Raw genomic sequence first — 27,738 nt, 5'->3', positions numbered from 1 at the left:
GGCGGAGTCTTGATGGACACGCCGAAAGGGGCGGCGCTTAGGGGGCCCTGCCGAGGGCGGGAACTTGGGGGGGTTATGGGTCCCGGAGGGGGCGGGACTTGGAGGGGGGCGGAGCAAGGCCCCGGCTCGTGGCTCTCGCGCGGTGAGTGACGGGTGGGCTCGGGGGAGGGGGGGGCTCGTGCCCCCCGCCTGAGGGGCCCCATGGCCGCCCCCCCTCCCCTCCGGCCGGGACCCGGCACCTCGGGCCGGGGCTGCCGAGGGGCCCGAGGGGATGGGCAGCCCTGGGACGTGAGGGTGGAGGTGCGGGGCGAGCTCGGTGTGGGTGCAGGCAGCGCTCCCCGGGCTCCGGGGGAGGCGCCCAGCCCGGCCCTGCGGTTCCCAAGGTGACAGGCGGGCCCCGAGCTGCCCTTGCCGTGAGGGAGCCGTGAGCCGCCGGGGCTCCGGGCTGAGCCGCGGGGCCCGCACGGCTCCGCTCAGGGCCCTGTGGGTCCGTGGGGCTCGGGCGGGAGCGCTGGGGACCCCCGGGCGCTGCTGTGCTCCAGGTTCGCTGTCCCTGGGATACCCAAGGGCACCAGCCATGCGCTGTCTTCTTAACATCCCAAGAGTTCCTTGCGTCTGAGCTGCCGCTCTGAAGCAGTTTCCCACGTTTGCCTCGTGCCTTGAGAAATACACCTTTTTGTTAGTTTGCTTGATGAGTTTTTTGTGGTGTGTTGTGGTTTTCCTGTGTTTTCCCCCTCTTGGAGAGGTGGTCTCTCTATGTGCTTTGTGAGACCGACTGGCTTTAATTTCACCTTAGAACCAAATGATGTTGAAATGCAGAACAATGTGCAGTCGGTCAGAATGGCAATAAAGGTTGATATTTCCTGGCTTTGGGTGTTCGCTGGCACTGGTTGGAAGTTCGTACTGTCTGGATGTTACTGACTGGATGTTGGAGTCTGAGAAGGAAGTTGCCAGGTCTGTTGTGGAGCTGAGTTTGCAGTAATTCAGGTGTTTATTGCAATGATTGAGATATCGGTGATTCCACTTCTAAAGCAAGAAGATAAAGGGTGTTGTTAAGCAGCTTTTATATTGCAGAATGTGTGATGAATTTAGAATGAAACCTGGAAAGGGTCAGAATCTTATTTCTGTTAAAGAAAACCAAAAACCAAACCCACAATAATTTGGTGTAAATTCCCAGTGGGAGGAGATTGTTTCGACCTTGGTAAGGCAGGTGGGCATGAACTTCCTTCAGTGGGAAATGTGCTCCCTTGGATGAAGAGAGTTTGTTGCTTTGGCTCCTGCGTTTCTATCTGATTGGTTGTTAATGTAGTTTTAAGTGGTGAAGACCCATGTGGCTAAGTCCTGGTGTGGCACTTCAATTTAAGTTTTTCAGGTACAGGTATCACAGAATATCCTGAGCTGGAGGGACCCACCAGGATCACCCAGCCCAGCCCCTGCCCTGCCCAGACCCCCCAGCAACCCCACCCTGGGCATCCCTGGCAGCGCTGGCCAAAGGCTCCTGGAGCTCTGGCAGCCTCGGGGCCGTGCCCATTCCCTGGGGAGCCTGGGCAGTGCCAGCACCCTCTGGGGGAAGAACCTTGCCCTGAGCTCCAGCCTGAGCTGCCCTGGGTTAACCTGAGGCAATTCCCTCAGGACAGATCAGAGCTTGGAGGAGCTGCAACCCCTGGTGATTTGTGACCTCAGTTTCCCCTTCAGGATGAACAATCCCAGTGCCCTCAGCTGCTGCTTGTGTGGCCTTTTAGACCCTTCACCATCTTCCTAGCCCAATGTTATACCTGTGTATATTTCCTATATTTTTTTTTCACTGTGATTCAGCAATGGCCAGTTTTAATGCCATTGTGGGGAAGAGGCTGTAGCAGCACAACCTGCAATACCCAGCAAGCATCACATCTTAGCCACTTGTCCTTTTTTCATTTATGCTTTGTTTATAGTCCTCATCTGTATTTGAGTGTGCCGTGGGCTTGTGGTTCCACACAGTTCCCAGGCAGAGGCCAATTCTTCCTGTTTGTGCTCGAATTCCAAGCTCCAGAATGCTTACTAGTCCTGCTTTTGTGCCCAGGTGGATGAAACGCTCCTCACAAGTGTTTATTAAGTTGATTTTCAGTCTGTTTGATCTTAACTTGCCTCTGCTTGAGCCTGAGGTCAGTAAAGCTTTTGCAGGATCTTTCATGAGTAACAATATAGGATCTTATAGGGTAAGGTAGGGTTCAAGGTAATAATCCCAAATCCTGTCATTTATGATGTATTGTTTCCTGAGGCTTTCATCAGGCTTTGGACTCTGCATTATTTTTTCCCCATCCTTCATTAAAAAGGGGGCACTGGGAATAATGTGTGAATGTTGCTGTTTCAATGAAGATTGGTTTTGTAGCTAAGGATTTGTTGGTGAAGCTGTGACTGCTCTGCTGTACAATACAAAATTTAAGTGATGCTTTTTGCTGTAAACACAGCAATTGTTGCAATAAGCAGGATTTTGCTTCTTTTGTCCTCCCCTCCCCCAACCAAGGTACTGAAAATATAAGAGCTGGCAGGAGTCGCAGATTCCCACACAACTTTGGGTCGAGAACGGAGGAATTTTGTACAACCACTTCCTACTGAGATTTGGCTGCTTTTCATTTCATATCAGATTTCTCATCTAGGCCAGGTTGTTAACTAAGCTGAGAATTAGGATGATTTCTGCCAGTAGAGGGGAGGAATTAAATCACCTTTCCAAGCACTTTTGCATGTTTGCTTTTTTTATTTTAAAGGTATCCCTGCCACTGACTCTGACTTGCAGTGGTACAAGCACAAGGTTTGTGGGCTTTTTTTTTTTTTTTTTTTTTGGTTTTTTGTTTTGGAAAGATGTTTGGAGGGATTTTTCACTTCACTTTTCCTGTCACAATGTAGCTTCAAGATTTGGATTAGTGAGACCCTGTACCCCTGAACAAAAGCTTAATGCCTGAGAAGGGAGGGCACTGAGAATAATCTTTGCCAGTTTTACATTACAAGTAAATGACAAAATCTGCCATGTTCACAGGGTGAGTTTTGAGCAGGGCCCTGAGGAGTTTCCTTTCAGCTGGCTTGTTTTTCAGTCAGACATTAGGTCCGAGAGAAGACAGAACTTTTTGTTCTTTGAACTAAAACAAACTATTTTCTCCTTTCCTCCTTGGTTTCTCTATTTGCTATGAAGACCCCTCTACCCAACAGAAAGCTGCCACGGCTCTGCAGAGCTGCCTTCCCTGCTCTGGCCTGAAGGTCACCTGAAGGTTAGCAGGAGCCTGCAGCAGGATTTTGGGAAGTTGAGCTGAAGCACATTGCCAGCATGAACTTCTCCACAGACTGCCAGGAAATCACTGGGAGTCTTGGCAATTTTTTCTTAGGGAAGGATGAAAAAGGCTCGATCTAGTTTATCTTGTTTTTCTCTGGGAAATCCAATCTTAGTTAATCTACTCCATTGCCTTTTGTGTCAATCTAATTTTCTGGAAATGTTCCCAATCGGGTCCTGGAGAACACGATGCCAGTGGTTTTTTCATGAACCTGTTTTTCATCTGAAAGCTGGAATCTGCTAATGCGGAGAATAATGGGACTAGTTATTGTAAACAAATTAAACTCCTATTTTGCTGTACTTTCTAAAGCCTTTCATTTGTTGGTCCTGGAATTAGATTTTCCTGGTTTAGAAGCCAATCTAGAAGTGGAAGGTTGTGATGAAATAGCTCCCTTTTAGTTTTCCTTTTTTATTTCTATGGTTTTTAATGTCATTTCCCCTCTGTCTTTTCTTCCCTGTGCTATCAGTTCACATCTACAAGGGTCTCCAGCTGATTTCCAGTGACACTTCAGCAGCTGTGACTGCAGCCAGAACAATGGCTTTGCTTCCTGCTCTTTTCCTCTCTGTGGATATAATCTTAGAAAAATCTCACATTTGCTGTATCACAGATGTAAACAGCATTTATCATCTGCTAAAAAAGTTGTACAAGCACGTAATCTTTTCACTTTATCTAAGTGACTAGAGCAGTCCATGGTAGCTGTAGAGCACAGGCCAAATGCTCTAAGTGGTTGAGGCTCTTCTGTTCTCACTGCTTGCTCACCATGTCCTGTTATGAATCCTGAGAGGCTGGGAGAAGACTGGGAGCAGAGTGGAGGTGTTCTGGCATGGAACTCATAGTGAGTGCCCCAAGCTCTCCTGAGACTGTGGAAGAGCCACTTCACTTCCATAAAGCTTCTTTTCCCACGCTTACTCATTAGTTATCACGGATTCAGATCTCATTGCTCTGATGAAGGTGCAGGAGCTTGGAATATGAGCTTTGAGATATATTTAGCTGATCTTCTGGCTAACCAGGATAAGGGGAACCCTGGCAGTCTCGGCTGGTTTTATTTTTTTGCCTAAGCACTGCATCTGTTGGGGGAAGGAGTGCCTGGCAAATGCACTTTCAGACTTGTTTCACATTAGAGAGAATATAATTGCACTTGGCTCTGTAGGATTAAGAAGTGCTTTGAGGCCACCTGTGAGGCGCAGTGCTCATCCTGAGCTAATGGTGTGAGCAGACTGGCTGGCCTGCTCCAGAGAGCTGGGAAAAGCAGCTCCTGGAAAGGGATACAGCTCCAGCCTCCCCAGGGAGAGGCTCATCCCTGTGACCCAGCCTACTCCTTGAGTGATATCTCTGGTGGCTGCACTCTGCCTGGCACAAGGGCAGCAGCTCATGCCACCCTGGCTGGGCTCTGCCAGAGGCTGGGCTGGGAGCCAGGGATCCCATCACTCACTTGCTTCCCCCGTTAACCTTCCCTGCTCCAAAAGGCCTTCTACTAAAGAGGCCCAAACACCTCACTGGCACAGCTACACTGCATTTGCAAGCTTGCATCTTTTACTTGGGAAGGAGAAACACAAGCGTGGAGCAGACTCAGAGCCAGTGCTCCCAGTGGAGCCATCCCAGTTCACTCTCCTGCAGCCCTCGGGAAGTCACCGCAGTGCTGCCATCAGTGTGGCACCATGGGAGGGCATTTCCAATGGGTAAATCAACCCTTGTACATCAAAGTGATAAGGGAAGTGGGAGCACAAGCTCCAGAGGAACACACCCAGCCTCGGGATGCAATGCAAGTGAAACGGGGTCAGTGTTGCAGTGTGGTTTTCTTGGATCCCGTGTTTGTCTGAGCTCCTGGACCAATGGATTTGACAAGAGACTGAGTCGTGATTTCTGGGTTCACTGCCAGGTGGGTTTTATACAAATCAAGTTACCACTGGCTTTGGTGCCCTTCATTAACTTGGGATAAGACATTATCTCAATCTTATGTGCTGAACTTTAGTGTTTAAGGTGGTGTCATGTGAGGCTGAAGTGTGCTGGAGGAGCATGTTATAGATATTGTAAGGCTGAAACCTGAACAGCTGCAAACAGAGTTAGTTGGGAGTTTCACAGCTGTCCTCATGTTCCTGTTATAGGCTTGGTTATATTTGTAAAGCCATTTTTGTGCTCTTTTCATAAAAGGCACAGAGCAGTGTCTGTGAGATATCCTTCTGTATGGGTGGCAAAGCCCAATACACTTGATTCTGATTATTTTGCTTCTAGTTTAAAAAAGCTCTTGGCAGCAGCCTGACTTTTCTTAATTTTCTGAATTTCTCAAGTAAAACCCTCCAGGACATCCTAACAGCAGGATCATGTGCACTGCTTGTCAGTTGATCCCATTTTATGTAACTCTTGCTTGAAACCACAGCCCCCACCACGAGGCCCCTTGTGTTGCAGGGCACAGCACAGCTGTTCTTGCACTTTTTCTGCTTTGTCCCCTTTTTTTTTCCATAGCAGTTGGTGGCTCCAGCTTTCCAAGCAGAGGGGTCCCAGACCAAGTGACCCTGACAAGGTTTGTCTTGTACAATGTTGAGGAATTTCTGCACAATTTATTTGCTTTATTTGTTTTTTGTTTTTTTTTCTCTTATGTCCCAGTGCTCCTAAAAACTGGCTGATAGCTTTGAAAACATCATATTTCTTCATTATGGGGCAAGTAGAGTCACAGGGTGATTTGGGGTGGAAGGGACCCTAAAGCTCATCTTGTTCCATGCCCTGCCATGGGACACCTCCCACTGTCCCAGGCTGCTCCCAGCCCTGTCCAGCCTGGCCTTGGGCACTGCCAGGGATCCAGGGGCAGCCCCAGCTGCTCTGGGCACCCTGTGCCAGGGCCTGCCCTCCCTCCCAGGGAGCAATTTCTTCCTAATATCCTATCTAAACCTGCTCTCTTTCAGTTTGAATGCTAAGATACTTAAATAATGAAATAAACGAAACTTGCTTTGTTACACTATCCAGAAGCAAGCAAACCACTAATTAATCTGATAGAGACTTGAATGTTTGAAATATGTTTTGGTTAATGTGTTGGAAAGTAATCTCTGCAATGCACTTAATCAGAGAGTTTTGAAATCTCTTTGCATTTGTGCAAAGATCTCGTGAGAGAGACTCGGGAGCTGCTTTTGCTGCTCTGTGGATCTCTGTGTGAGCATCCCAGTGCTTGGTCTGGTCCTAAGCTGATCTGAGCAGTAGTTAATGATTAGCCTTTGATAGAGATAATGATGTGCTTGTCAGCATTATGTGAGGGTTGAGAAACTTTGATCAGTCTCAGACTTGTTGCCTCTCTGGAGAAAAAGGCTCTGCTGGAGTTGGTAGATGGAAAACCTGTGTCTGGAAGAGTAAGTACTCAGCATTTTTTAGGTCTGAATCATTTCTGCTTTGGATTAGCAGCTTTGTGGCTGTCCAGGGGTTTGAAAATGATGAAAAAGCCAGCATTCAAAGCTCTTTCCCAGAGTGGTGTTTTGTCACTCATAGAAAAATTGTTGATGGCTTTTCTTCTGGCTTTCCATGCCCTACAGTCATGGCTCTTCCTGTCAGAAGACTGCCACGAGGTCAAGGCTCTTCCAAAGATAAGTTCCTTTCCAGAGAATTGAGTTGATTGCTCTTTTCCTCTTCTTGATACTGGAGATCTTCTACCTTGCTGAGATTGTATTTTCATTTCAATAATACCTCCAAAAGTTCAGTTGCGTTTTCAGAAGGAGAATGCTCTGTTCCATGGATTGGGGCTATGAATTTTTTTCTCTGAACCCTTACAAGTATTTGCATTATTACCTGGAAGCTGTTTATGTATCGCTGTGCCATCCCCTTACTGTTTGCCAAGATCATGGATCAAGAGTAGGAAGGTGCCTCTGGTGATGGATATTTGGCCTTAACCGTCTGCCAAAACACAGGTTGACTTCCTGGGCTTAATTAAAAACCCACTGGAATGGATTTTGCTGCTTGTGACCTGAGTTCTACCTTGCATTTTGCCAATGAACAGCTTGAGGCTTCTCAAAACAATTGTTGGAGGCAGAAAAGAATTTGATTCTTGGCTGTGGTAGAACAGGTTCGTGTGTCAAGGGACAGTCATGGATGATGCTGCAAAATGAAATGAACACACATCCATTTTCCCTCTGCAAGAAAAGGTATTTTTCTAAAAGTCGGTCTTGTGAGCTCTTAGGTCTTTAGTCAAAGCCTGCATTTCAAAGGTGACCCTGACATGCCGGAGCAGGAGCTGGAAATCCCAGGGTGTCCCAGTAGGAGCTGGCATTGACACGTGGCTGTTGAGGCAAGGTTTGACACAGGCTGGAACGTGGCAGCTCCAGGGAAGGGGAATGGTTGAGTGGCTGCCTTAAAATGCTGTGTCTGCACATGGACATGCTTCTAAGGGGTAGTTACAGACCAACAACTGCTTAAATATGAAAAGAAAGGAGGGAAAGGGAATTGCTCTGCAAGGACACTTCCCCATGTGGTGGAAGGTAACGTGTGTGTGGCTGTACTGGACATGGAAAAATGTCTGTGAATTGCTTAAACCAGTATGAACCAGTATGTGTCATATGATACTTGTGGAATGGCTTCCTAAAAATTAACCAGGAGTTTTGGAGTGTGGTTTTCTTGTTATGCAGATTCTCAAAACAGCTGAAAGTCAGTTCAGGACTTGTACAAGTGTTGCCTTTTCTGGGCTGAGTCTGATTATGATGTTGAAAAGCAGCCAGAGATGGAAAATTGACTGTGTGAAAATGGGCAAGTAGGGTAAGATCTGGAATCTCCAGTGAATCACCTGTGCTGGACTCCCTTTTATGAGGCCTCTAATAAACCAGTGCCGTGCATTTATTATCCTCAAGTTTAGTTTTACCTGCATGGGACAAAGGTATTTATGCTGTTGTAAGATAACATCTGTAAAGAGGTAATAACGGATAACATCTGTAATCTGTGACTGACCTGGGGGTACTGGCTGCCAGCAATGAACGTGAGCCAGCAGTGTGCCCCGGTGCCAAGGAGGCCAGCAGCATCCCAGGATCAGGGAGCGGTGTGGCCAGCAGGAGCAGGGAGGTCATTCTGCCCCTGCACTGGGCACTGGTGAGGCCAAACCCTGAGTGCTGTGTCCAGCTCTGGCCCCTCAGTTTGGGAAGGACCTTGAGGACCTGGAGCGTGTCCAGAGGAGGCATCGAGGCTGGAGAGGGGCTGGGAACACAAACCCTGTGAGGAACCACTGAGGGAGCTGGGGGTGCTCAGCCTGGAGAAAAGGAGACTCAGGGGTGCTCTCATCACTCCCTACAGCTCCTGAAAGGTGCCTGTGCTCAGCTGGGGCTGGGCTCTTTCTCCAGGCAGCACTGACAGAAGCAGAGGACACAGCCTCCAGCTGCACCAAGGGAAATACAGGTTGGGTATTAGGAAAAAGCTTTTTACAGAAAGAGTGATAAAGTTCTGGAATGGCTGCCCGGGGAGGTGGTGGAGTCACCATCCCTGGGTGTGTTTAACAAAGCCTGGATGTGGCACTGGGTGCCAGGGTTGAGTTGAGGTGTTGGGGCTGGGTTGGACTCCATGATCTTGAAGGTCTCTTCCAACCCAGAGATTCTGTGCGTGATCCTTCACCTGTGTTAAAGGCCCACAAATGCACTTCTAGGACACACTGAATTACTTTTAGCTCTGAGGAAAGTTGTGCTTGCTTTCTTGGGAATGCACTTTTTCACTCTGATTTAATTTTGTATCTCCTGAGATTATTTTACAGTTTTACAGGGTTTAAGGCTCGAAGACACCATAAAATCTATCTGGTCAGAGCTGTTCATGCTGTATGTCTTTCCCACTCCAGCCAACCATGGAGCAATAGTTTGTCAGGATTAACTTGCAAGTAGTTCTCTGTCTTGCATCCTGACATATCTGTCATTCCTTAGAGATGGAGTGCTTCTGCATATGGCCACTGAACAGCCACAAACAATAAACTGTGTCCTTACCCTGTGGACAGACAGATTTTTGTGGGAGACAGGCTCTTTTCCATAGGTACAAGTGGCGCAGGAGGTGTTGAATGTGCAGGAATCTGGATGCTGAATTAGTGGGCATGATAAAGAACCTTGTATGCAAATAGTGAGGGTTTTTTGGTTTTGTTTTTTCTTTGGTTTTTTTTTAAATTTTTTTTGGGTTTTTTTTTTTATTTGGAGAGAAAACTTCTCCCTTCATTTAAAAAGCGCCTGTTGTAGGTAGAGCAATACAAGCTAGAAACTGTTCTGGATTAGGGCACATGAAATAGGAAGTGAAATTCTCTACTAGGCCTGGTTTTTCTAAGGAAGTAGAACTTGTCTAATCTTACAGAATACACATCTTGCAAGATGGGGTTCCAAATATTAATATATTTTTATATTAAAAAGTTTTTGAAGAGTATCACAAGGCTCAGGACTGTCCCATTTGTTCTCAGCAGGATGTTCCTGCTCTCTGGCCATATGGATCACATCTCCCTGGTCACCATTCCTGTGTTTGGTTGTGTAACATCTGAGCAAAAACCACCACTGAGGATAAGGGAGTATATGTTTATTCAGGAATTATGTAATCTTGGAAAATATGGGTCACATGGCCCTGCTTTTCTGTCTCCACTTCCTGGTGCTGTCCTGTGTCTCCTCCCTGCTCAGGATCCTCGGTTGTGCTCAGCTGAGGAGTGCTGAGAGTTTTTAGCAGGAGGTTCCCAGGTGACTCCTGACTGAGCCCCACCCACCCTCCTGCTCCTCCATCTCAACACAGCTCTTACTCCCCTGGCCTTTGAGCCATTCTGCCTTATCTCTGCCTAAACTTCCTTCCTTCCTGCTGGATTTCTCCTCCTGGCTGCTGAATCCTGGGGACTTTGTGACCTGGATTTGTGTTACTGTGTTCCTGTGTCATGCCCCTGGTGATGTGAGGAAGACAGGTGAAGCTCTCTTCAGGTGTGGCCTGCTGGTCTGCAGACCTGGGCTGATAGCTTCAGAAGGCTCTGACGTGCACAGGAAGTGCTGAAGTGCTTCTGCAGATGCCTCTTGGGGATTGCCTTTGATGGAAACTTGTCAGTTCTAGCTCTGAATTCATGCTGGCATTGGCTATAAGGAATTTCATTGTTTGCCATGCCTTCTGTCCTGGATGTTTCATAAAGAAATTGTAAGGTGGCATCCTGTGTCGGTGTCGGTATCTCTGGTGCTGTGCTGTTCTCTGCAGATGGCAGGATCACCAGCCAGCTGTGGTACAGCATCTCCTCTGCTTTGGCAGCTGTGGGAAGGGCAGTCACTCCTCAGCTCTTGCATGTCCTGAGGTGCCTCAATTCTGCCACTTTCCAGAAATGTCTGTGCTCTTGTGTGCCAGAAGGGGGGACAGCTGCCTCATCCACCCAGACAGAAAGGGGAGCAATGGACAGCGTGGGGCAAATAAGGGATCCAAAAGGCTCGTGGTGGAAGAAATTAAAATGGGGTGGAAAAACACTGTCCATGTACAGAATGGAAGAAATTGTGCTCTTGGTGGGCTTGAGCAGGACAAGGCACTCCTGAGTGCAGGACTCAGAGGCCTAGTGCAGAATGGATGTGCTCTGGCTTTGACATCCCAGAGGACATTGCTGTCCTTGCTGGTTTTGCCCAGAGGGCAGGGCTGGCTGGAGGCTGTGCTCTTGGAGCAGTAACATGGAAAAGGGGAAAGTTTTGTGGCAGATGAAATGCCAATCACCTTTTAAATGGTACCATCATGTCACTATTCCTCTCCAGTGCCTGCTGATGCAGCAGTTCCCCTTTATGAATACAATCCCAATTGGCATTTATTGGCAATAAAAGCAACTTGTGGTTGACATGTCTGTTCCTGGCCCTCTGCTCCTGGTCAGTGCACAGGTGACTCCAGGCCAAGTGAGCTCTGTTTTCTTCCCTGAGCTCCACTTTGGATTTGCTTGGCTTATTGTAGTCCCTGGCTGGGGTTCTTCAAGACAGCCAAGGCTGGAATGTGCTTTGATCCTTGGAAAGTGTCCCTCTGGGGACTTCAGGTTAATTTGGGCTCATGCAGGTTGAAACACAAATGTGTTTTATCAGGATGGGAGCAGGTTGTTGCTGAAAACTTCAGGTCATGGCATTCTCGACATCAGCTTCTCCAAAATGAGTTTGCTGTGCCCTGCCTGGTTGTCCCTTGTGTGGATAAGTGTCCTCAGTCTTGTGACAGCCTCCAGCATATGGCACCCAAATCTCCCTCCCTTGAGCCGGGCTTCTGTGGCAGATGTGCCCTGAGCAACATCTGCCAAACAGTCTGTTTAGCAAGCCTGCACCCAGTGGCATTCACAGCAAGCTGCCAGACCCAATCCCAGTGGAATTCCTGGTGTCATGCCCTTCCTTCTGTTATGCATTGGGCAGGGCAAGGAGTGTGTTGCATTGGCAAAGGCATGGGAACAATCCAGTCACATGTACCCACTGCTGGACTCTGAGCCCCAAGGCTTGAGCTCCAAACCACTGTCACCACAGCAGAGGGCAAGGAGCTGTGCTGCTGTGCTGAAGAGATGGTGCTGTCCCATGTCCTGCCAAGAGTGGGGTGCCCTGGGGAGCACCTGCACATGGGTACCCCAAGATTTGGCCCGACAGTTGGAGGCACAGATCAGTTTGAGATTGCAGTGCTTCTTTCAAAGGAAAACGATCACTGGGATGTGTGGGAATGTGTGTGGGATTCCTTTGTAGATGAGGGGAGTTTCTACCCCCTGCATTGCTGGATTTTTGAGGGACAGACTGAGGTGTGACAGTGTTGGTTCTGTCACCTCTTGCTAAAGGTTCCTGTGGTCATTGTGGCAGGGATCTTACCTGTGCTGCCAAGGCAAGGGTTGAGAGGTGGCCAGCACAAGCAGAGGGGTGTTGTAGGGTAGAGCAGGATAGAAGAGGAGTAGGAATGTTAGGTTGGAAGGTACCTTCAGTAATCATCTGGTCTAACTGCCTGGTCTCAGCTCGATGGAGACAATAGAGGATCACTCTTGGATCTCCATGCAAAGTTCTGTGTGCATTCCAGGTGTTTGCACCTGGGCTGGGTCAGACTTCTCTGCAGAAATGAGTCTACAGCCAGGAGGGGGTTGGCAAGGACTCCTCAGTTTTGCCACACTTCTCACAAAGACGCTTTGACTGCTTTGCTGTCTCCTGCAGTTTCAGTATGGCTGAGGAAAATGCTTGACCACAGGCAAAGCTCAGCCTGACTCCCCATTATTTTGTCACCTTTACACAGCTCTTGCCAGCATTTCTCAGCCTTTCCTCTGATGTTACCAGGCTTAGAGGCTGAGGTTTTGTGCTCTGCAGGGTTGTTTGCAGCTGCCTTTCACTCCACTGGGCCTGTGGGTAATGACATGGTGTGTGCTTCACTTAATGAAGTTCAGTATATTGTCCTGTAAAGAACAGTCTGTCCTGGGGTGTTTTTTTCTTCTTGTTCAAAGATTACAGATTTCCTGAGGCATCTGCAGAAGCTGGGAGATTAGGAATGACCATCCCCTTCTAGCAAAACCTCTAACAGAGGGTGACCAGACAGGTTTGCTATGAAAATAAACTCCATCAAAGGCCCATTATTGTAGCCATGCTGAGAGGAAAAGCTCTGGCCCCTCCTCAAGTAATGGGGGTTGTGCTGAGTGGCTGTGACCAGCTTTGCTTTAGTTGTACAGCTGAGAAATGCTTTGATTCAGAGCAGAGGACAGGACTTTAAGGATTGAACATATGCTGATACTTCATCATCTTGTTTTAATCTTCATTTCAATTAAACATTAATTAATGCATATAACTGCACCAAGCTGCCAAATGATGTGGTGCAGCTTCAGGAAGCTTGGGTGAGCCAGCATCCCAGCTGGAGTCCATAGTCTGGGACTGGAGCACTGTTTGGGGTTTTTGCCATGCCTGTGGGTGCTGTGTGATGGCTCCATATGGAAGGGGCAGCCTGAGCCTTGGGGACACAGCAACCTGGTAAAGAGAGGGACAAACATATTGGTACAAGAAACACGAGGATTTGATAAGAATAAAATAAGCAAATGATGGCAGCCAGGAGGCCTGGAGGATGGGTATTTGGAGGAGCAGGTACTGCAGGGTGTGATTGGTGTCCCCAGCCCTGTGATCTGCCTGTGCTGCAGAGAGCCTGAGCTCAACTCTGGCTTAAAGCATCACCCCCAAACCTCCCTGGGCGGGTGATGTGGTTTTGCTTCATTCTCCTCCCACATCCTGCCTGTGGGGTTTGTCAGGATCACCTTAATAAGGGTCTGTCTCAGCCTGGGCAGATCCCATCAGTTGTGGGCATGGCTCATGGACAGCAGAGTGGTTTTGTTGTGCCGAAACTTTGTCATTATCTTCAGCATCCACAACAGTGCTGTAATGGTTCCAGCTGGGATCCTCATTGGAGGTGATGGATCTGTGTGGATTTCTTCCCTCACAAAACATGAAAGCCCTGCACATCATTTTAAAAGCCCATTCTTTGCCTGTGCTGGCAGAGCTGGGCTCTGGGTGCTCCCAGCTTGGCTGCCTGTCCGTGCTGACTGCTTCCATGCTGGCATTCCTTCCATAGAGGCTGCCCAGGCATTGTCCCCTTTTGAACCTGAACACAAGATGATGTCTGCAGCCCCGCTCAGCTCTTTTTTTGCCCATTATTCTCCACTCCCTGCACTGCAGCCTCTGGCATCTCCAGCTGGACATTCTCCAGAGTGCCTGCCATCCTTCAGAAGTTCTGAAACCTGTGGGTGGGAATAGCTCAGCCTGCCCACAGGTGGACAGGGAGAATGTGCCCTGTGTCACACTGTGTGTTCCTGCTTGGCTCTGCTAATCCGGTGTGAATCCAGCAAGCTTCCATGACCAGCGACAAGCCCCAGGAAAAGCAGATTTGTACAGCCTTACCCTCAGTGTGTATTGAGCTCCTGAGCTGTGCCCTTCTCTTTCCCTTTATTCAAACCCCTTCTGGTGTGCTGAGCTTTTGTGAAGCCTGAAACTTCTGGAAAAAGCTTTAGGATGAGACTCTAAGGTGCTGAGGCAGTACCAGGTCAAGCCACAGTTCTGGTGTGAGCTCACAAACATTCCTTGAGTTCTTAATATAGCTCTAAGAGTTCCTTCTTCAGGAATTGTGCAAGGGAAAAACAGGGGTGTGCAATTAAATGTGCTGGGCACAGCACAGTCCCTCCCTGTGTCTCACTGCCAGCCTGGGGTTGCTGAAGCTGCTTGGGAGAGTTCCAAGGAGAATTTTCACGCTGGGAAACAGCAGTGTGTATCTGTAACACGTGTTCTGCTGCATTACTGAAGAATGTGGCATTTGTTCCCTGTGTCTTTCAAGTGTGTCTTTACAGCTTGGCCCGGGGGCCCTGGCCACGGTTGCTGGGTGCTGCCACAGCACGAACAGGTGGAATTGGTGTGTCCCTCAGCTGTGCCTTTAAGCGGCTCTGGAGCTCTGCCTGGTATCCTGGAAGAATCACAAGTCCACCCATTTGGAAAGGAAGCAGTTAAAGTAGAAAAGTTTGCCAGGAAATTGAATAAACTAAAAGCAGTGCTTAGGTCTCCTGATGACGAGCTCAGTGGAGCCCACAGCTAGAGCCAGTGAACAGAGCTGCAGTGTCTGCAGGCTGCTGCTTCCCTCCCACTCCATTGACAGCACTGCTAAACAAAAAAAGGATTGGGCTTGGGACCACAAGCGGGGAGCCAGTGGAGCTGGGTCTGCCAGCAGTACTGCTGTAAGTAGAGCAACTCTACTCCTGGGTGCCTTTTCCATTCCTTCTGTGTTTTTTCTGTAGCATTCCTTTGTGTCATGCAGCACTGAGCCATATGTGATAATCTAAGCAACAGGTCTTTGCTTTTCCAGCTTGCTATTTTTAATAATTTTCCCTTGGCTTTCTCTCAGGAACTTTGATTTTAATTCTTAGTAAATATTACCAAGTGTTTCTCGCTTGTTTAGGAGAAGAGAGGGACCTCCTGACCTATTCTTGCCATCAGAAGTGTTGGTGGAGAGACTTTGGGTATGAATCACTCCAGCTGTTCTGAGAGGAGTTGGGAGGGTTCCGAGCAGGAGCCAGTCCTGTGCTGGCCACTGCAGCAGCACCCTCTCTGTGGGACAAACAACTGCTCTAAAGGAGACTGGAGAGGGGATTTTTAAGGCTCTGGTCCTTTTGGGCAGAGCCAGTGGAATTTTATTTATTGGGTTTTCTGAACTGGTTTGGGAAAGGTGAGGCACCGTTTAGAAGGGAAGAGTTGATGCTGTAATGGGCATTGATTTAGGGCTCCAGTGTTAATCCTGTTGGACTTCTGATTTGGAAAGAGGCTTCATCCCTTTGGGACTTTAGGGAAGATCTGTTTGACACTGAGCTGATTGTAAAGTACTTCCTGGGAGCTTGCTGGGTCCTTCCCATAGTGTGTCCTGTTTCTGCATGTCTTGTGTTTCTGCATTGGAAGGTGTATTTTCCTTGGATGTTTGCCACAGGAAAAACTGTGATTTGCTGTGAAGTTGCAGGACTCTGGATGAACACAGCAGAAGCAATAGATTGGGAAGCTGTGGAGGGGGGTTATGTGTCGTGGCAGTGATCTTTGGCTGAGACCGCCTTGAAAGGACTGCTCTGGCTTTGGCATCTCATCTGGTTCAGCTCTTTACCTGCACTCATGTGTGCCCTGCCACCTCCTGCCTGTCCTCCCCTCCTCTGTGCCCTGGAGTTGCAAACTGTGCCCTCCTGGTGTGTGTGAGGTGGGGCAGCACTGGTTTGGTGTTGGCTGGGGGTGAGGGTGAGTCCTGGTGCTGACAGTTTGCTGCTGCCAGATCCCGCTGCTGCTGCACCTGTCCTGAGCCAGCCTGGTTTGCAGAGCTGCCACGGTGGCAGTGCGGGGCTGGGACAGAAACCTCAGTGTGAGCAGGGCCTGCCTGACGTCCTGCTTAAAGAAAGAGAAGTCCTGTGTCTGAGTATTGCAGTTTTCCTGAAGAATCCGAGGGGTTGTGAAATGGAGGCTGTGGCTTCTCTCACCTGGGGTAACAGCACTGAGAGGGAAAGAAAGAAGCCCTGGAGGAGAATTTCCTCATTCCCCTCTTCTGTTCCACCCTGTTTGTTTTCTTAGGCAGTAGGTTACTGCAGAGCACAAAAAATCACTCTGTGTGTGTCCCTTGTGATAGGTACACCCTGGGGTCTGTCCCCTTCAGGTGTTCAGAGTACCTGAGCACGAAGCAGCCAGGGGCTGTGGCAGGTCCCTCTCCAGGGCTCCATGCTCAGGAATCTCCTCCAATGCCTCTCCCTCTCAGGGCAAACATATGGAGCAGGCAGCAGCCAGAGATCAAATCACCCATTCAGGCAGAAATACCTGCTGAAAGGCTGGCTTTGTACAAAGCTAAGCCTATTTAAAGAATTTACAATAATAGAAACTTGTGGGGGGTGGATTTTTTTCCTTCAGGTATGGAGTCAGCCTTGTTAAAGCATCACCTTTTTGTGACACACAGAGCTCCACATCTGTCAGTTTGTTTCTTAAGAGCTGTGCAAACCAACCAGGGACTTGCAGCTTGGAATATTACACACCCATTAACCTGTTGCTGCTGCTGCCGTATATATTGGTTTTTACCTTGAGACTTAGGTAGAGATCTCCCAAGTTGTAAATCAGAGTCTGATTGTCCACTGGAATGGATTTATTTTTAAACAGAAATTTATCCACTGTTACCTTCAGTGACACAAAACACAGCTGAAGTGGCTCAGGTGAGGTTATTTCCTATTAAGCTACTAAATACCCCATCCTTTCAGGATCTCATAAAATGTCCTTCAGCGTTGGGTGACTGCAGCAAGGGGTTGGATTTGGGGTTGGAGCACTGGGATAGCAGGGTGGGAAGGAGATACCTGGGTGTGAGGGTCAAGCTTGCCCTTTGTAACTTGTACCAAGGCCTGCCCAGGCACAGGCAGCCACTCCTGAACACCTGACCATGTTCTTTGTTCCTACAGAGTAAACATCCTGAAACATCCAGTTTCTCCCTTTCTGCAGACAAATGATGATTAGTGAGAAAGAAAGAAGTGAAAAGCTGGACACAGCCCAGCCATGAAGGCAGTTTTACCTGGTAACCAGCCAGGGCTTCTGTGAAGCATTTTGGAACCTGCTGAGCTTGGCAGGAATGTGAAATCCTAAAAGGAATAAATAATCATTGGACTGTAGCTGGTAAAGATGTTGCATTCAAAGGAAAAGCAATGGATCAGTCAACTGAGACAAGAGGGGGGAGACAGGGACAGCTCTAAACTCTGCTCTCTGTGAGCAGGGACAGGAGCCAGGGAACAGCTGGGGCTGGGCCAGGGCAGCTCAGGCTGGAGCTCAGGGCAAGGTTCTTCCCCCAGAGGGTGCTGGCACTGCCCAGGCTCCCCAGGGAATGGGCACGGCCCCGAGGCTGCCAGAGCTCCAGGAGCCTTTGGCCAGCACTGCCAGGGATGCCCAGGGTGGGGTTGCTGGGGGGTCTGGGCAGGGCAGGGGCTGGGCTGGGTGATCCTGGTGGGTCCTTCCCTGCTGAGGATATTCCACGGTTCTGTGATTCCAGGAGATTTTGGCTGCAGGAGAGGGGAAGTTCTTGTGTTACGTCTTTCCTCTCCCAGCACATTTACCTTTGATCCTGTGGGTGAAGCACTTGGGCCATTCTTCTTCCTTCCCTGATGCAAAAGACAGTTTGAAGTTTGTGTGTTTTGGCAGAGGATTCTTTTCCCAAGTGTTTTGGGACTGCAGTTCTAGAGCCTGAACATTTCAGCTCTGGAACAGGGTAATCTTCCAAGCTGTGCCATATGGAAATCACACAGGGCATTCTGTAGGTATCCCTTGGTGAAGTTTTTCTGTCTCAGCTGAGCTACTGCTTGCGTTGTTCTCTCTCCTTTTTGCCTCTCTGTGAACATTTTTCTGGTCTCAATATTTAAGCACAAATCAGGGACAAACTGAGCTAAAAATATTAGCAGAAATATGGAATAATATGGAAATAAGGAATTTCATTCTGCTTTAGCCAGTGCCATGGGATTCCATGATTCCAAGTTACCTTCAGGGGAGTATTGTGAGGTTGTCTGATGAAATAAGAGATGGGATACCAACTTCTGCGCAGGGATGGAGAACATACCTGAGCTGTGGGTACCTGGTGTTGCTTCTTGGTGCTTCCCTGCATTATTTCATTTCTGTGTTTGCAGGGTATTACTTCTGTCTTTCTCGACTTCCTCCCTGGCACTGCTGACTTTGTTTCCTTACCTTCCCCAAATCTTTAATTTCTCTCATTGCTCACTTCAGTTTAACCCCAAAGCCCTTGGCTGTCCCCTGTCATGGGGCTGCACTGGCACTGGTGTTCTGGGCCACCAGTGACCCCTGCACAGGGTCACTGTCACACACTGAGCCAGCTCCACCACCAGGTGCCTTTCAGGGCTTTATTTGCTACTTCCAGTTCAGAAAACTCTTCTAGAGTCTCATTTCCTCTCTTCAGTCTAAATATAGCCATGCCTACCTGTTCAAACACAGTGCTGCATTTTGGCTTAAAAAACTGAAAAATCACACTTGCAAACTCCTGATGATTTATGTGGAAGGAAGTCTGTATCTCATTTCTTTTTAAACTTTAATTTGATAAAGTGTCCAAACTTTGCTTTTTATTTCCCTTGGTTTTACTTCAGTGCATGACTGGAGTAAAGGGAGGGTCCAGTAGGACAGATGCTGTGCTTTCAGGACAGACTGGTATTCCCAGGTTTTCTCTCTTGTTGCTGCTTGAACCCGATGATTTTCATTTCCCACCAGCAATTGCCAGCCCAGGCAGTGCTGGGCCTGAGTGCAGCAGCCGTGCCCACAGGTGACCATAGAGGGTATTTTATTTTATTTTTTTTTAGTGTGTCCAGACATCCCTGATTTGTGGTAACCAGATTAAGGACTGAGACTGGCAGCCTCTTGAGTGTTTCTCTCACTGTGGGTAATGTGATTACAGGGGAGATGTGGCAGTGTAAAGCTCTTGGAAATGAAATTGGATTGCCTGTAGCTATTGCAGACCTTTGCCTGACAGTAGGTCTTGTTCCAACTAACGCAATTTCTGTGTTAAACATGTTCCCAATAAAATGCATAACTGTCAATTAAGAGAAATCCTCTAATCTGATCCTTTAGTATATGCAATTTAAAGTGGTGCTTGTGATATTTTTGCCTCTTGCAAGACTGCACTTGGGAAGGGGCTCTGTTTTTCCCTCATGTAGATAAGAAATGTTCCTTTATGCTGAGCACTTGCCCCAGGTGCCATCTCAAATCAAGTTAGGCTGCAGAGGGACACACCTCCTCTAAAGTGTCCTGCTGTGTGCTCTCTATAGCCAGAGCAGGACCATGAGGAAGCTCCAGGAGTTTTCCAGAGGCAGCAGTTCTCAGTGGCTTGGAATATTTTCTCATGCAGTGGCAGTAGAGAAACCACATTCTGTTTAGAAAAGGGCTTCATTGTTTGTTTGTTTTTCAGGGTCCCACTTTTCTATGTGCCTTTCTGAATCTCTCTGTCCTCAAGATGTCTCACCACATGAACAGCTCCACACTGCCAACCTCACATCCTCCTGAGCATCAGCACCCCTCCACCACAGCCTCGGGACACGGCCACGACATGATGATGATGGTAAGTGCAGAATTAACCAGAGAGTTTTTCCTTGTCTGAGGTTCAGAGTAATCTGTCATCAGACTGTGCTCTGGAGAGCTGGAAATGAGCCTGAGCTTTGGAAGGCAGGAATCCATCCAGGTTAAACCCCGATCCCGTTGTGGGTCTTCTGGAGTGAAGGAGCTGCATGAGGGATACAGAGCAGGATGGATTTCACAGCTGGAGATCCTTTGGCAAAATTGTCTTTTCTTGAGAAAACCTTCCCAGCAGCCAGCCTGGTGTCTGCTCTGCAGCCAGCTAAGGGCAGAAATGCAAAACAAGAGTTTTCCTGCAGGAAACAAATGGATGGAGTTCTCCAGGCTGGCAGGGAGAGCCTCAGGCAGCCCTGAGAGGGTTGCCCAGCAGTGTGAGGGGCTGTGCTGAGCTCCCTCTGTGCCCTTCCCTCCTGAACCCTCAGAGCACACTCAGTTGGGCAGCACAGCAGTGCCAGGACTCTTTGCACGTTGGCATTAAGGCTGCATTGGTCCTGATTCCTGCTGCTCCAGCTGACTTTGATGGCAGCTGGTTCAGACTTGTGCATTCTGGCATCACTGAGGCTTTGCAGAGATCCTGGCCAGAGTTTCCATGGAGAAGGCTGGAGGATCAATGTTTGTGTGTAGCCAGTTCTAGGAACTTTTTCAGCTTTTTCTCCTTTTCCTAAATACTTTTGGAGTGAGTTTCAGATTATTAAAACATGTCTGTTTATGAGTAAATTTCAAAAGGAGGGGAGAGAAGGCAGATTTCTATTTCATATGAGAGTGTTCTCAGGAGTGGATTTTGCAAACCATCAGTTGGAGTTTGTTTGCCAGCTCTGTGCCTGAGGAGAGAACCAAGAATCTCTGCTTCTATTTCTATTGCAACCAGTGTCACAGCAGGAGAGGAGAGCACCAGAACAACCTTGGTGGGCATGGCCCATGTGGAGCTCTCAGTCCAGCACTGCCACTGCTCTCCTTGTGAAGCTCTTCCCATCACCTCAGCTCAGTATTGGCATCCCTGGGCCATTACTTTCCCTGTAAATGTCATTTCTTTACAAATGTCAAGTGTTCACTGGATAGTTACAGGACCCTGCCCTGCCCTGCAGCTGAAAACTGTGAGTAGTTGCAGCAGATTTTGAATTCATATTGCAAAGAAATCTGTCAGGGAAGGCAGTACATAGGTGCAGCATCTTAGATAACAGACTGAGCACATTTAATGTGTGTTTTCCCAATCCTCACTGGTACCAAGTAACAGGCTTAGGTTCAGCTGCAGTTCTTTGATTTATGTGGGTTTTGTTTTAAATGTAAATATGTTCAATTCACTGAAGAGATGAAAGTACTCTCTAAAAGGTGTTTTACAGTAAATTCTGCTCTGGGGAAAATGAGCTGATTCTTATAGATGCTGAAATGAATCATAATTCTGAGCTTCAGCAAATAACCTTAATTAAGCAACGAGGGAAGTTCAAAGAGAAGTTCCTCTTGCTTGGTCAGGACTTCCCATGTGAAAACCCTGTGTGCAGCTGTGCCCAAGACATGCCAAGCTGTTTTTACCTAGATGGGAAGTTAGTATCACCTCCAGCTGGCCTGGGCATCTTTGCTATTTCCCCTTCCCACAGCATTCACTGTGCAGGCTCAGGAGCCCTTATTTTCACCCAAGAGCAGCTGTGAACTGGCTTTACTTCCTTGTGTAGCTGTGTTTAGGCCTCTGTTTCCCACAGGATGTTGGGAATTCCATAGGGAGACAACACTGCTGGCACAGTGCAGGAGGGGACCAGAGGACTCACCTGTGCAACCCTTACCTGTATCATCCAGATAAGGTCCAAGCAGGGAGGGGAAAGTGCCCTGTCCCCCAGTTCCTGAGGGGATAGGGAGCCAAGGCTGAGCTCCATGGAGACATCCCTGATGACTGCTGATGCTGGGGGAAAAGGAGCTCCAAAGGCAAGGAGAAGGCACTTCCCTGGAGTTCTGTGAAGGACAGGGTCTCCTGCCCAGGGCTGCCTGAAGGAGTTGGGAGCTGGGCCTGGAGCATCTCATCCCTGTCTCACTTGTGTGTGTTACACCAGATCTGCTGGAGAGTTTCTTGGAGTTTAGGTGGTGACCAAACAAACGAATCTGAGTTCTTGTTGCTATATAAACCCCATTGCTACACCTTGCTTGAGCTCCTTGGGATGAGCTCTTCAGGCTCATCTTGGTGTTCTTTGTGTTTTGGGCAGGCCATGACTTTCCACTTCAGCTGTGAGAATGTGCCATTGCTGTTCTCTGGACTTACAATCAATTCTCCTGGAGGTTAGTAACACTGTCTTGTGCAGTCCTGACAAAAGCTTTGCAGTTGGTGTTTCAGGATCCGTGTTTCAGGAATTTGTGACTTGTGCCAAAAATCTGTGGACATGCTGTGTTGAGTCTGGTTTAAATGGCATCTGTGGGGTGAAAGAAAAATGGAGTTATTTGTAGAGTTCAAGAATTTGGTTTTATTAGCAAAAGTGATTGCTGCTTTTGCTTTATGGGTGAAATTGCTGCGTCTGGATGAAATTCCCATTTCCCACCTATCTGTGCATGCACACGGAGCCTGGCCATGGCCTGGGTGGCACAGAGGGGTTCAATCACACAGTGACTCTGCTGACACATTCTCTTGCCCAGAGACAATAATATTTCCTCTCTTGTCAGAAATGGCTGGTGCTTTTGTGGCTGTCTTCTTCCTGGCCATGTTTTATGAAGGCCTGAAGATTGCCCGGGAGTGTCTGCTCCGTAAATCCCAAGTCAGCATCCGCTATAACTCCATGCCAGTGCCCGGCCCCAATGGCACCATCCTGATGGAGACACACAAAACCGTGGGGTAAGGATTGCACTTCGTTCTAAGGCAAAGCTCTGCAGGTGGAACTGGCACAGAAGAAACTTTGTGCAGGCAGTTTTGATCTCTGGAGAGTGTCCTGGCTCCAGACTGGGATGCCACGTGGCACTGGAGGATGGGGGACACCTGGGCACCCTCGAGGATGGGGGCAAAAGGAGGAAAGCAGCAAGCAGCCAGATGAGCTTGGGGTTTTTGTAATGAGCACATTTGGGGGAGTTCTGAGGAGCAGAGTTTGGATGTTACATCCGGTGACCCTGACAGAAAACACTCAGGATCCTTTTGTTGACAGGTAGTCAAGGCTCCTGTGCAGAACAGGAGCCAGTCAGCTTTTGAACAGGGCGGGGGATAAAAGAAGCTTGTTTGTTTCTCAGCTAAAGGTTGTGTCCTCCCAGCAAGCTCCGTGCTTGTTTTGCTCTGTGAGCAAAACCGTAGCTCCAGGTGCCAGCACATGCAGGAGTCCCTGCCCAGGCTGGTGTCACCTTCTGTGCCATCCCGTGCCCACGCTGGGCTGTCCTGGCAGCTTTCTCTTTGGGGATGTGCATTTCCCACCTGTTCCATTTGCTGACTTGTTTGGGTTTGTGTTCCCAGCCAGCAGATGCTGAGCTTGCCCCACCTGCTGCAGACTGTGCTGCACATCATCCAGGTGGTGGTCAGCTACTTCCTCATGCTGATCTTCATGACCTACAACGGCTACCTGTGCATCGCCGTGGCCGCAGGAGCGGGCACCGGCTACTTCTTCTTCAGCTGGAAGAAGGCAGTGGTGGTGGACATCACAGAGCACTGCCATTAGCACTGGATGTGCCACAGGCCTCTCCACCCCTCTGCTCCCTGCCAGTGCAGCTACCCGAGGACTGGAGCATTCCTAAGCTGCCAAGAGAATCATGATAAAGAAAATCAACTGGAGTTCACTACAGGTTCCTGGAGGGGTGGAGGAGCTGGGACACGCTGCTCCCCTTGACTCCTGAGAGTCCATGGCAGCCATTCTTGGCCAGGATTTGCTTTATTCTTAGATTATGCTGTGATTGAAATTAGTTGGCTGACAGAACTGTAGAAATTATTTTAAAAAGAAAACAAAACCATTTTATTTTTAAATTGTACATGCTCATCAGTGAGGGTTTAATGAACAGTAGGAAAAGATCAGCTGCCAATAATGTGTGAATGGCTGTTTTAATTTTGATTTTTTTTCAATGTGTACATAATGCCAGGGGAGGAGATTGCCCTGGCATTGTGGCTTTTGGGGCCAATGACACCTTTTGCTGTAGGACTCAGCCTCAGAGGAAGATTTGGTGCTGCACATCAGACATGCTCAGGTGTGTCCTGGCAAAGGAAGACTTTGACTCAAGGATGTGAGCTGTGTGCTTCAGGGATTGGATGAACTTGCCCTCCAAGCCCACCAGAGATGATGAGTGTTGTTATCTGATGTGTCCAGCAGCTTAACTCAGCCTGCAGGGAGAACACTTGAGTTGGGCTGCTTTCCCTTCCCAGTTATGGAACAGATAATAGTTCTCTATTTACAGGGCAAAAAGATTCCAAATAAACCATTGAACCCACAGGTACTTCATGTGAAGCTGCACCTGGATGGAACTAGAGCTAGGCTTTGGGTTACTAGATGTAAATGAGGCAAGAGCTAAATAATGATTTCCTGACACTAAAGTTAAAATGGCTGGAGGATATTCCTGGCTGGAGGTGAAGAGGGGAAACAACCACATTCCTGTAAAGAAGTGATTTAGGGAAGAGGAGAAGGAAAATACAGGTCTACAGCAGCCTTCAATCTTCTCAGGTGAAATTTGGAGCAGCGTGGGCTAATCAAAAAGTATTCCTGACCCAGATGGCTCCTCTTTGTCTTGATAATCACAGTGTGCCCATGCTGGAGGTGCAGGTGCTCAGTGCAGTGGGGGACAGTGAAGAACTCAGTGCTGTGGGCTCTGCCCAGTGCCCAGGCAGGACAGGCTGTGAGGGGGCAGAACCACCCTCCTGCCTGGCTGGTGCCAGGCCAGGCTTGGGGAGCAGCCCTGGTTGAGCACCTGGATATTAAAAAGGTTGTGCAGAGCTGGAGGTGGTGGTGCAAAGGTGGTGCAAAGCTGGAGTCTTCCCTCTATCCAGATTGCCCAGTTTGTGCCTGTAACTGGCTGGAAGAGAAGACACTGGGAATTTGGGAGCAGCACCACTTTGACTGGGACTGGTGTCTGGGACATGCCGTGAGAACAGGGAATCCTGCTGGGATGAAGCCTCTGGGCACACACCAGAAGGTTTTTTTTTTCCCCCGAAGATGCTGCTGATGACTTCTGGCAGCAGTTGTGTGAGGAAAGCTGATCTTTGGAATGAGATTTTTTAGCCCCTGAGCCTCAGAGGGTGCGGCCATCCCTGTGTCCGTGGGTGCTCCACGGTGCTGGTGCTGCTGTCCCTGCACAGAGCCCACCCTCTTCAAGGAAATCCACAACTGCTGCCACCAGGGCTTGAATTGCACCCTCTAAAAGCCCTCCTGGGCTGATGCCAAGTGTTTATTTGGACATCTTGTTTTCTCTGGACAGTGCAACTAGAGAATAAAAGGAGCTGAGTTAAAAGCAGGCTTAGGTTCCTATGTAGCTGCTTTCTGTAGCAAATTCACATCTGGGTGAGAGAGGCAAAGTTATTTTCATGGAAAAGTTCTAGCCACCTCCTGCTGAGAGACAGGAAAAGTGCTTCCTTCCCCAGTCTGATCTTTGAAAGGAGCTCTGTCTGTGACAGAACCTCCTGGCGCCCTCTCTGCACCTGTCACAAAGGTGAAACTCTGCTGTGCCCTCCAGGCAGTCATGGAGGGGAAACCTCACCCTCCCCATCTCTGGAGAGCTGGGAGGAATGTTAGGGTTGGACAGAGAAAACGGATAATCCCTTCCCACTCCTGCTGGAACTGAGAGGAAATCTGAGTGTTTGTCAGAGAGAACTGGAGTTGTTAAAAGGTTGATGTGGTGGTTGATGTGGGAGGTTTGCACTGCAGGGCTTGACCCCTGAAGGAGCTCAGGGTGACACTGCCACTGCTGCCATTGGTTTTTCTGGAAGGGGCTGGAATTGTTGCCATCACAATCACAGGCTGGAGTGAGGAGTGTGGCTGTGTGGTGGCACTGGTCACCTCATATACCTCTTGCTGTATCTTTCTTTGGAACAGAAGCTGCTTGGCCTGATCTTGCTGTCACCTTTTAGCCACTTTTCTGTGTATCCAAGTGGCCTGACTTGAATTCTCTGGGGGATGACTTGGAGATCAGGCTGTGGCTCATCAGTGTCAGTCTGGTTCTTGTTAAGCTTTTCTGCCTCGTTCTGCTTGTACCACCTGTGCCCCTGGAATTGTTTCCCCCAGAATGAGCTTCTCTCCTGCCCGTGCTGTCCCCAGAGAGGGCACACAGCTTTCTGCAGCATGCACAGGGAGGGGACACTGCCCTGGCAGAGCTCACCTGGGCAGGAGTCTCTCAGGTGCCCCACCTGCTCCCACAGCCTGCATGAGGGGAGGTTTGGGCACCCTGGGCTGTCCAGAGAAGGTGAGAGGGGAAGTGGCTGAGGAGAGCAGGTGAGGCTGTGTCCCCTCTCCTCTGAGCTCCTGGGGCACAGCTGGGGAAGGGCCATGCCCAGGCTGCTCCTCCTGCCATGGCTGTGCTTCCCCAGTTCAGTGTGACAATCCAGAGCAGCCATCGACCTCTCCTGTCCCAGCCTCCCCCCTGCCACCAGATGCCAGCACGGTGTGTTCTCAGCCGGGCTGCTGCGTGCTGTGGTAGAGCCTGAGCAAAGCCTGAGCTCCCTCTGGGCGGGATGGGCAGCTCTGGGGCAGCGCCAGCCCCTCTGCTGAGTTCAGAGCTGTCCCGGTGACAGGGGAGGGCTCCAAGGAAGACACACGTGCAGCATGCTGGGGTGTGCTGTTCTGCTCGGGGGTGACACCCTGTGCCTGTCTCTGTGCCCTGATGCTTGCTCTGCACAGGCTTTGCCTCCAGAATGTCACTGAGGGGGGAGCTCAGAGCCTCCGGGCCCTGTCCCTCAGAGGGCTTTTGTTGCTTTTCTCTGAGTGCCTTTTGAGTTTGTCTGGAGCCAGTCCCACCCAATCCAGCAAGGTTTCTAGTTTTGTTTACAGTGGACTGTCAGTTTTGTTTTTACTCTTGCTTTTTGTGGCGGTAACTTGTCTGATGTTACTGTGAATATCAAGAATCTCCTGTACATAATTAACCAATAAAATGGATTGCATTTTACTCTGTGGGGGTGTTTTTGGGAACAGTTCCTCAGTGCAACCCTCGGAGGGCGCAGCAGGGCTGTGTTCCTGTTCAGGGTGGGGGTGAGGAGCAGCATCCCCTGGGCCTCCCCAGCTCCCTGAAGCTGCTGCAATGGGAACGTGGGGATTCAATGAGAAGTCTCTTTGTTCCAGCTCAGTCACACTTTACAGGTGTGGGGAGGGATGGAAAGAGGAATTGGTGCCTCCCAGATCTGCCTGCCCTGGAGAGGAGTTTTAGGGAGCTGTGACAACCTCCTGAGGTGTTGTGCTCTCAGAGCTGGGGCCTGCTGGGACTGCCAGGCCAGCAGAGCAACCCTTGATCATTGTATGTGGCGTTAGACAGGAAAAGCAGCTCTTTTCTAGGCCTGTCTGGGGCTCTTTCCAGTTGGAAAAGTTGCAAGTTCTGTACATTTTCCCAGCCTGACCTGAAATTTGATGCACCTACAACACAGGAAGCCTGAATTTAACTGAAGTCCACTTTGGAGGAATGCTGAAAAACCAGACCTGGTCATTGTGCTGAAGATGGCAGGAAAGAGCCCTGGCCAGAGGCAGGGAGAGCCTCCAGCTCCTGAATTCCCTGCAGGTGTCCTGGTGCAGGCCCGGGGCCATGGCAGCCTGCCCTGCTCCTTGCCCAGGCTGCAGGGAGCAGAGTTTCCTGAGCACCAAGAAGCTGCTCAGGTTTTTAAGTTGCTTCCTTCAGCTCACCCCACTGTGTGCCAGACTCCTCCTGAGTGGGCTCTGCCCCAAGCCTCACCTTCCGCTCTGCTAAATCAAATCTGACCTTACCCTGCCCAGGCACCTGCTGAGGGTAAGTCCAGGCACCTGCTGAAGAAATCCAACTGCCCTTGGCCT

At 49.2% G+C, this 27,738-nt stretch overlaps 1 protein-coding gene across 3 annotated transcripts; it reads left to right on the top strand.

The window, feature by feature from the left end:
* Positions 1 to 98: 98 nt before the first annotated feature.
* SLC31A1 (solute carrier family 31 member 1) lies at positions 99 to 26,866 on the top strand. Of its 3 annotated transcripts, none has more exons than XM_038156406.1 (5): positions 99 to 142; positions 19,665 to 19,814; positions 22,021 to 22,093; positions 22,472 to 22,640; positions 23,244 to 26,866. In XM_038156406.1, exons 2-5 carry the CDS (start codon positions 19,710 to 19,712, stop codon positions 23,443 to 23,445), a joined length of 549 nt encoding a protein of 182 aa, XP_038012334.1. In that variant the 5' UTR covers positions 99 to 142; positions 19,665 to 19,709; the 3' UTR covers positions 23,446 to 26,866. The 3 variants fall into 3 exon arrangements, with proteins under 3 accessions (XP_038012334.1, XP_038012335.1, XP_038012333.1); XM_038156407.1 differs by lacking the exon at positions 99 to 142 and adding an exon at positions 6,261 to 6,640; XM_038156405.1 differs by lacking the exon at positions 99 to 142 and adding an exon at positions 11,322 to 14,937.
* Positions 26,867 to 27,738: the final 872 nt, after the last annotated feature.

This window comes from Motacilla alba, chromosome 17, assembly GCF_015832195.1.
Source record: "Motacilla alba alba isolate MOTALB_02 chromosome 17, Motacilla_alba_V1.0_pri, whole genome shotgun sequence".
NCBI lineage: Eukaryota > Metazoa > Chordata > Aves > Passeriformes > Motacillidae > Motacilla > Motacilla alba.
This window is presented reverse-complemented; position numbering and strand designations above follow the sequence as displayed.

Excerpts from the sequence above, each read along its gene's own strand:
- SLC31A1 (XM_038156405.1), top strand. The coding sequence starts at position 14,770 with ATGACGAGCTCAGTGGAGCCCACAGCTAGAGCCAGTGAACAGAGCTGC. Across the intron at positions 14,938-19,664 it reads GGTCTGCCAGCAGTACTGCT|GGTCCCACTTTTCTATGTGC; the intron begins GTAAGTAGAGCA and ends TTTGTTTTTCAG. Across the intron at positions 19,815-22,020 it reads GCCACGACATGATGATGATG|GCCATGACTTTCCACTTCAG; the intron begins GTAAGTGCAGAA and ends TGTTTTGGGCAG.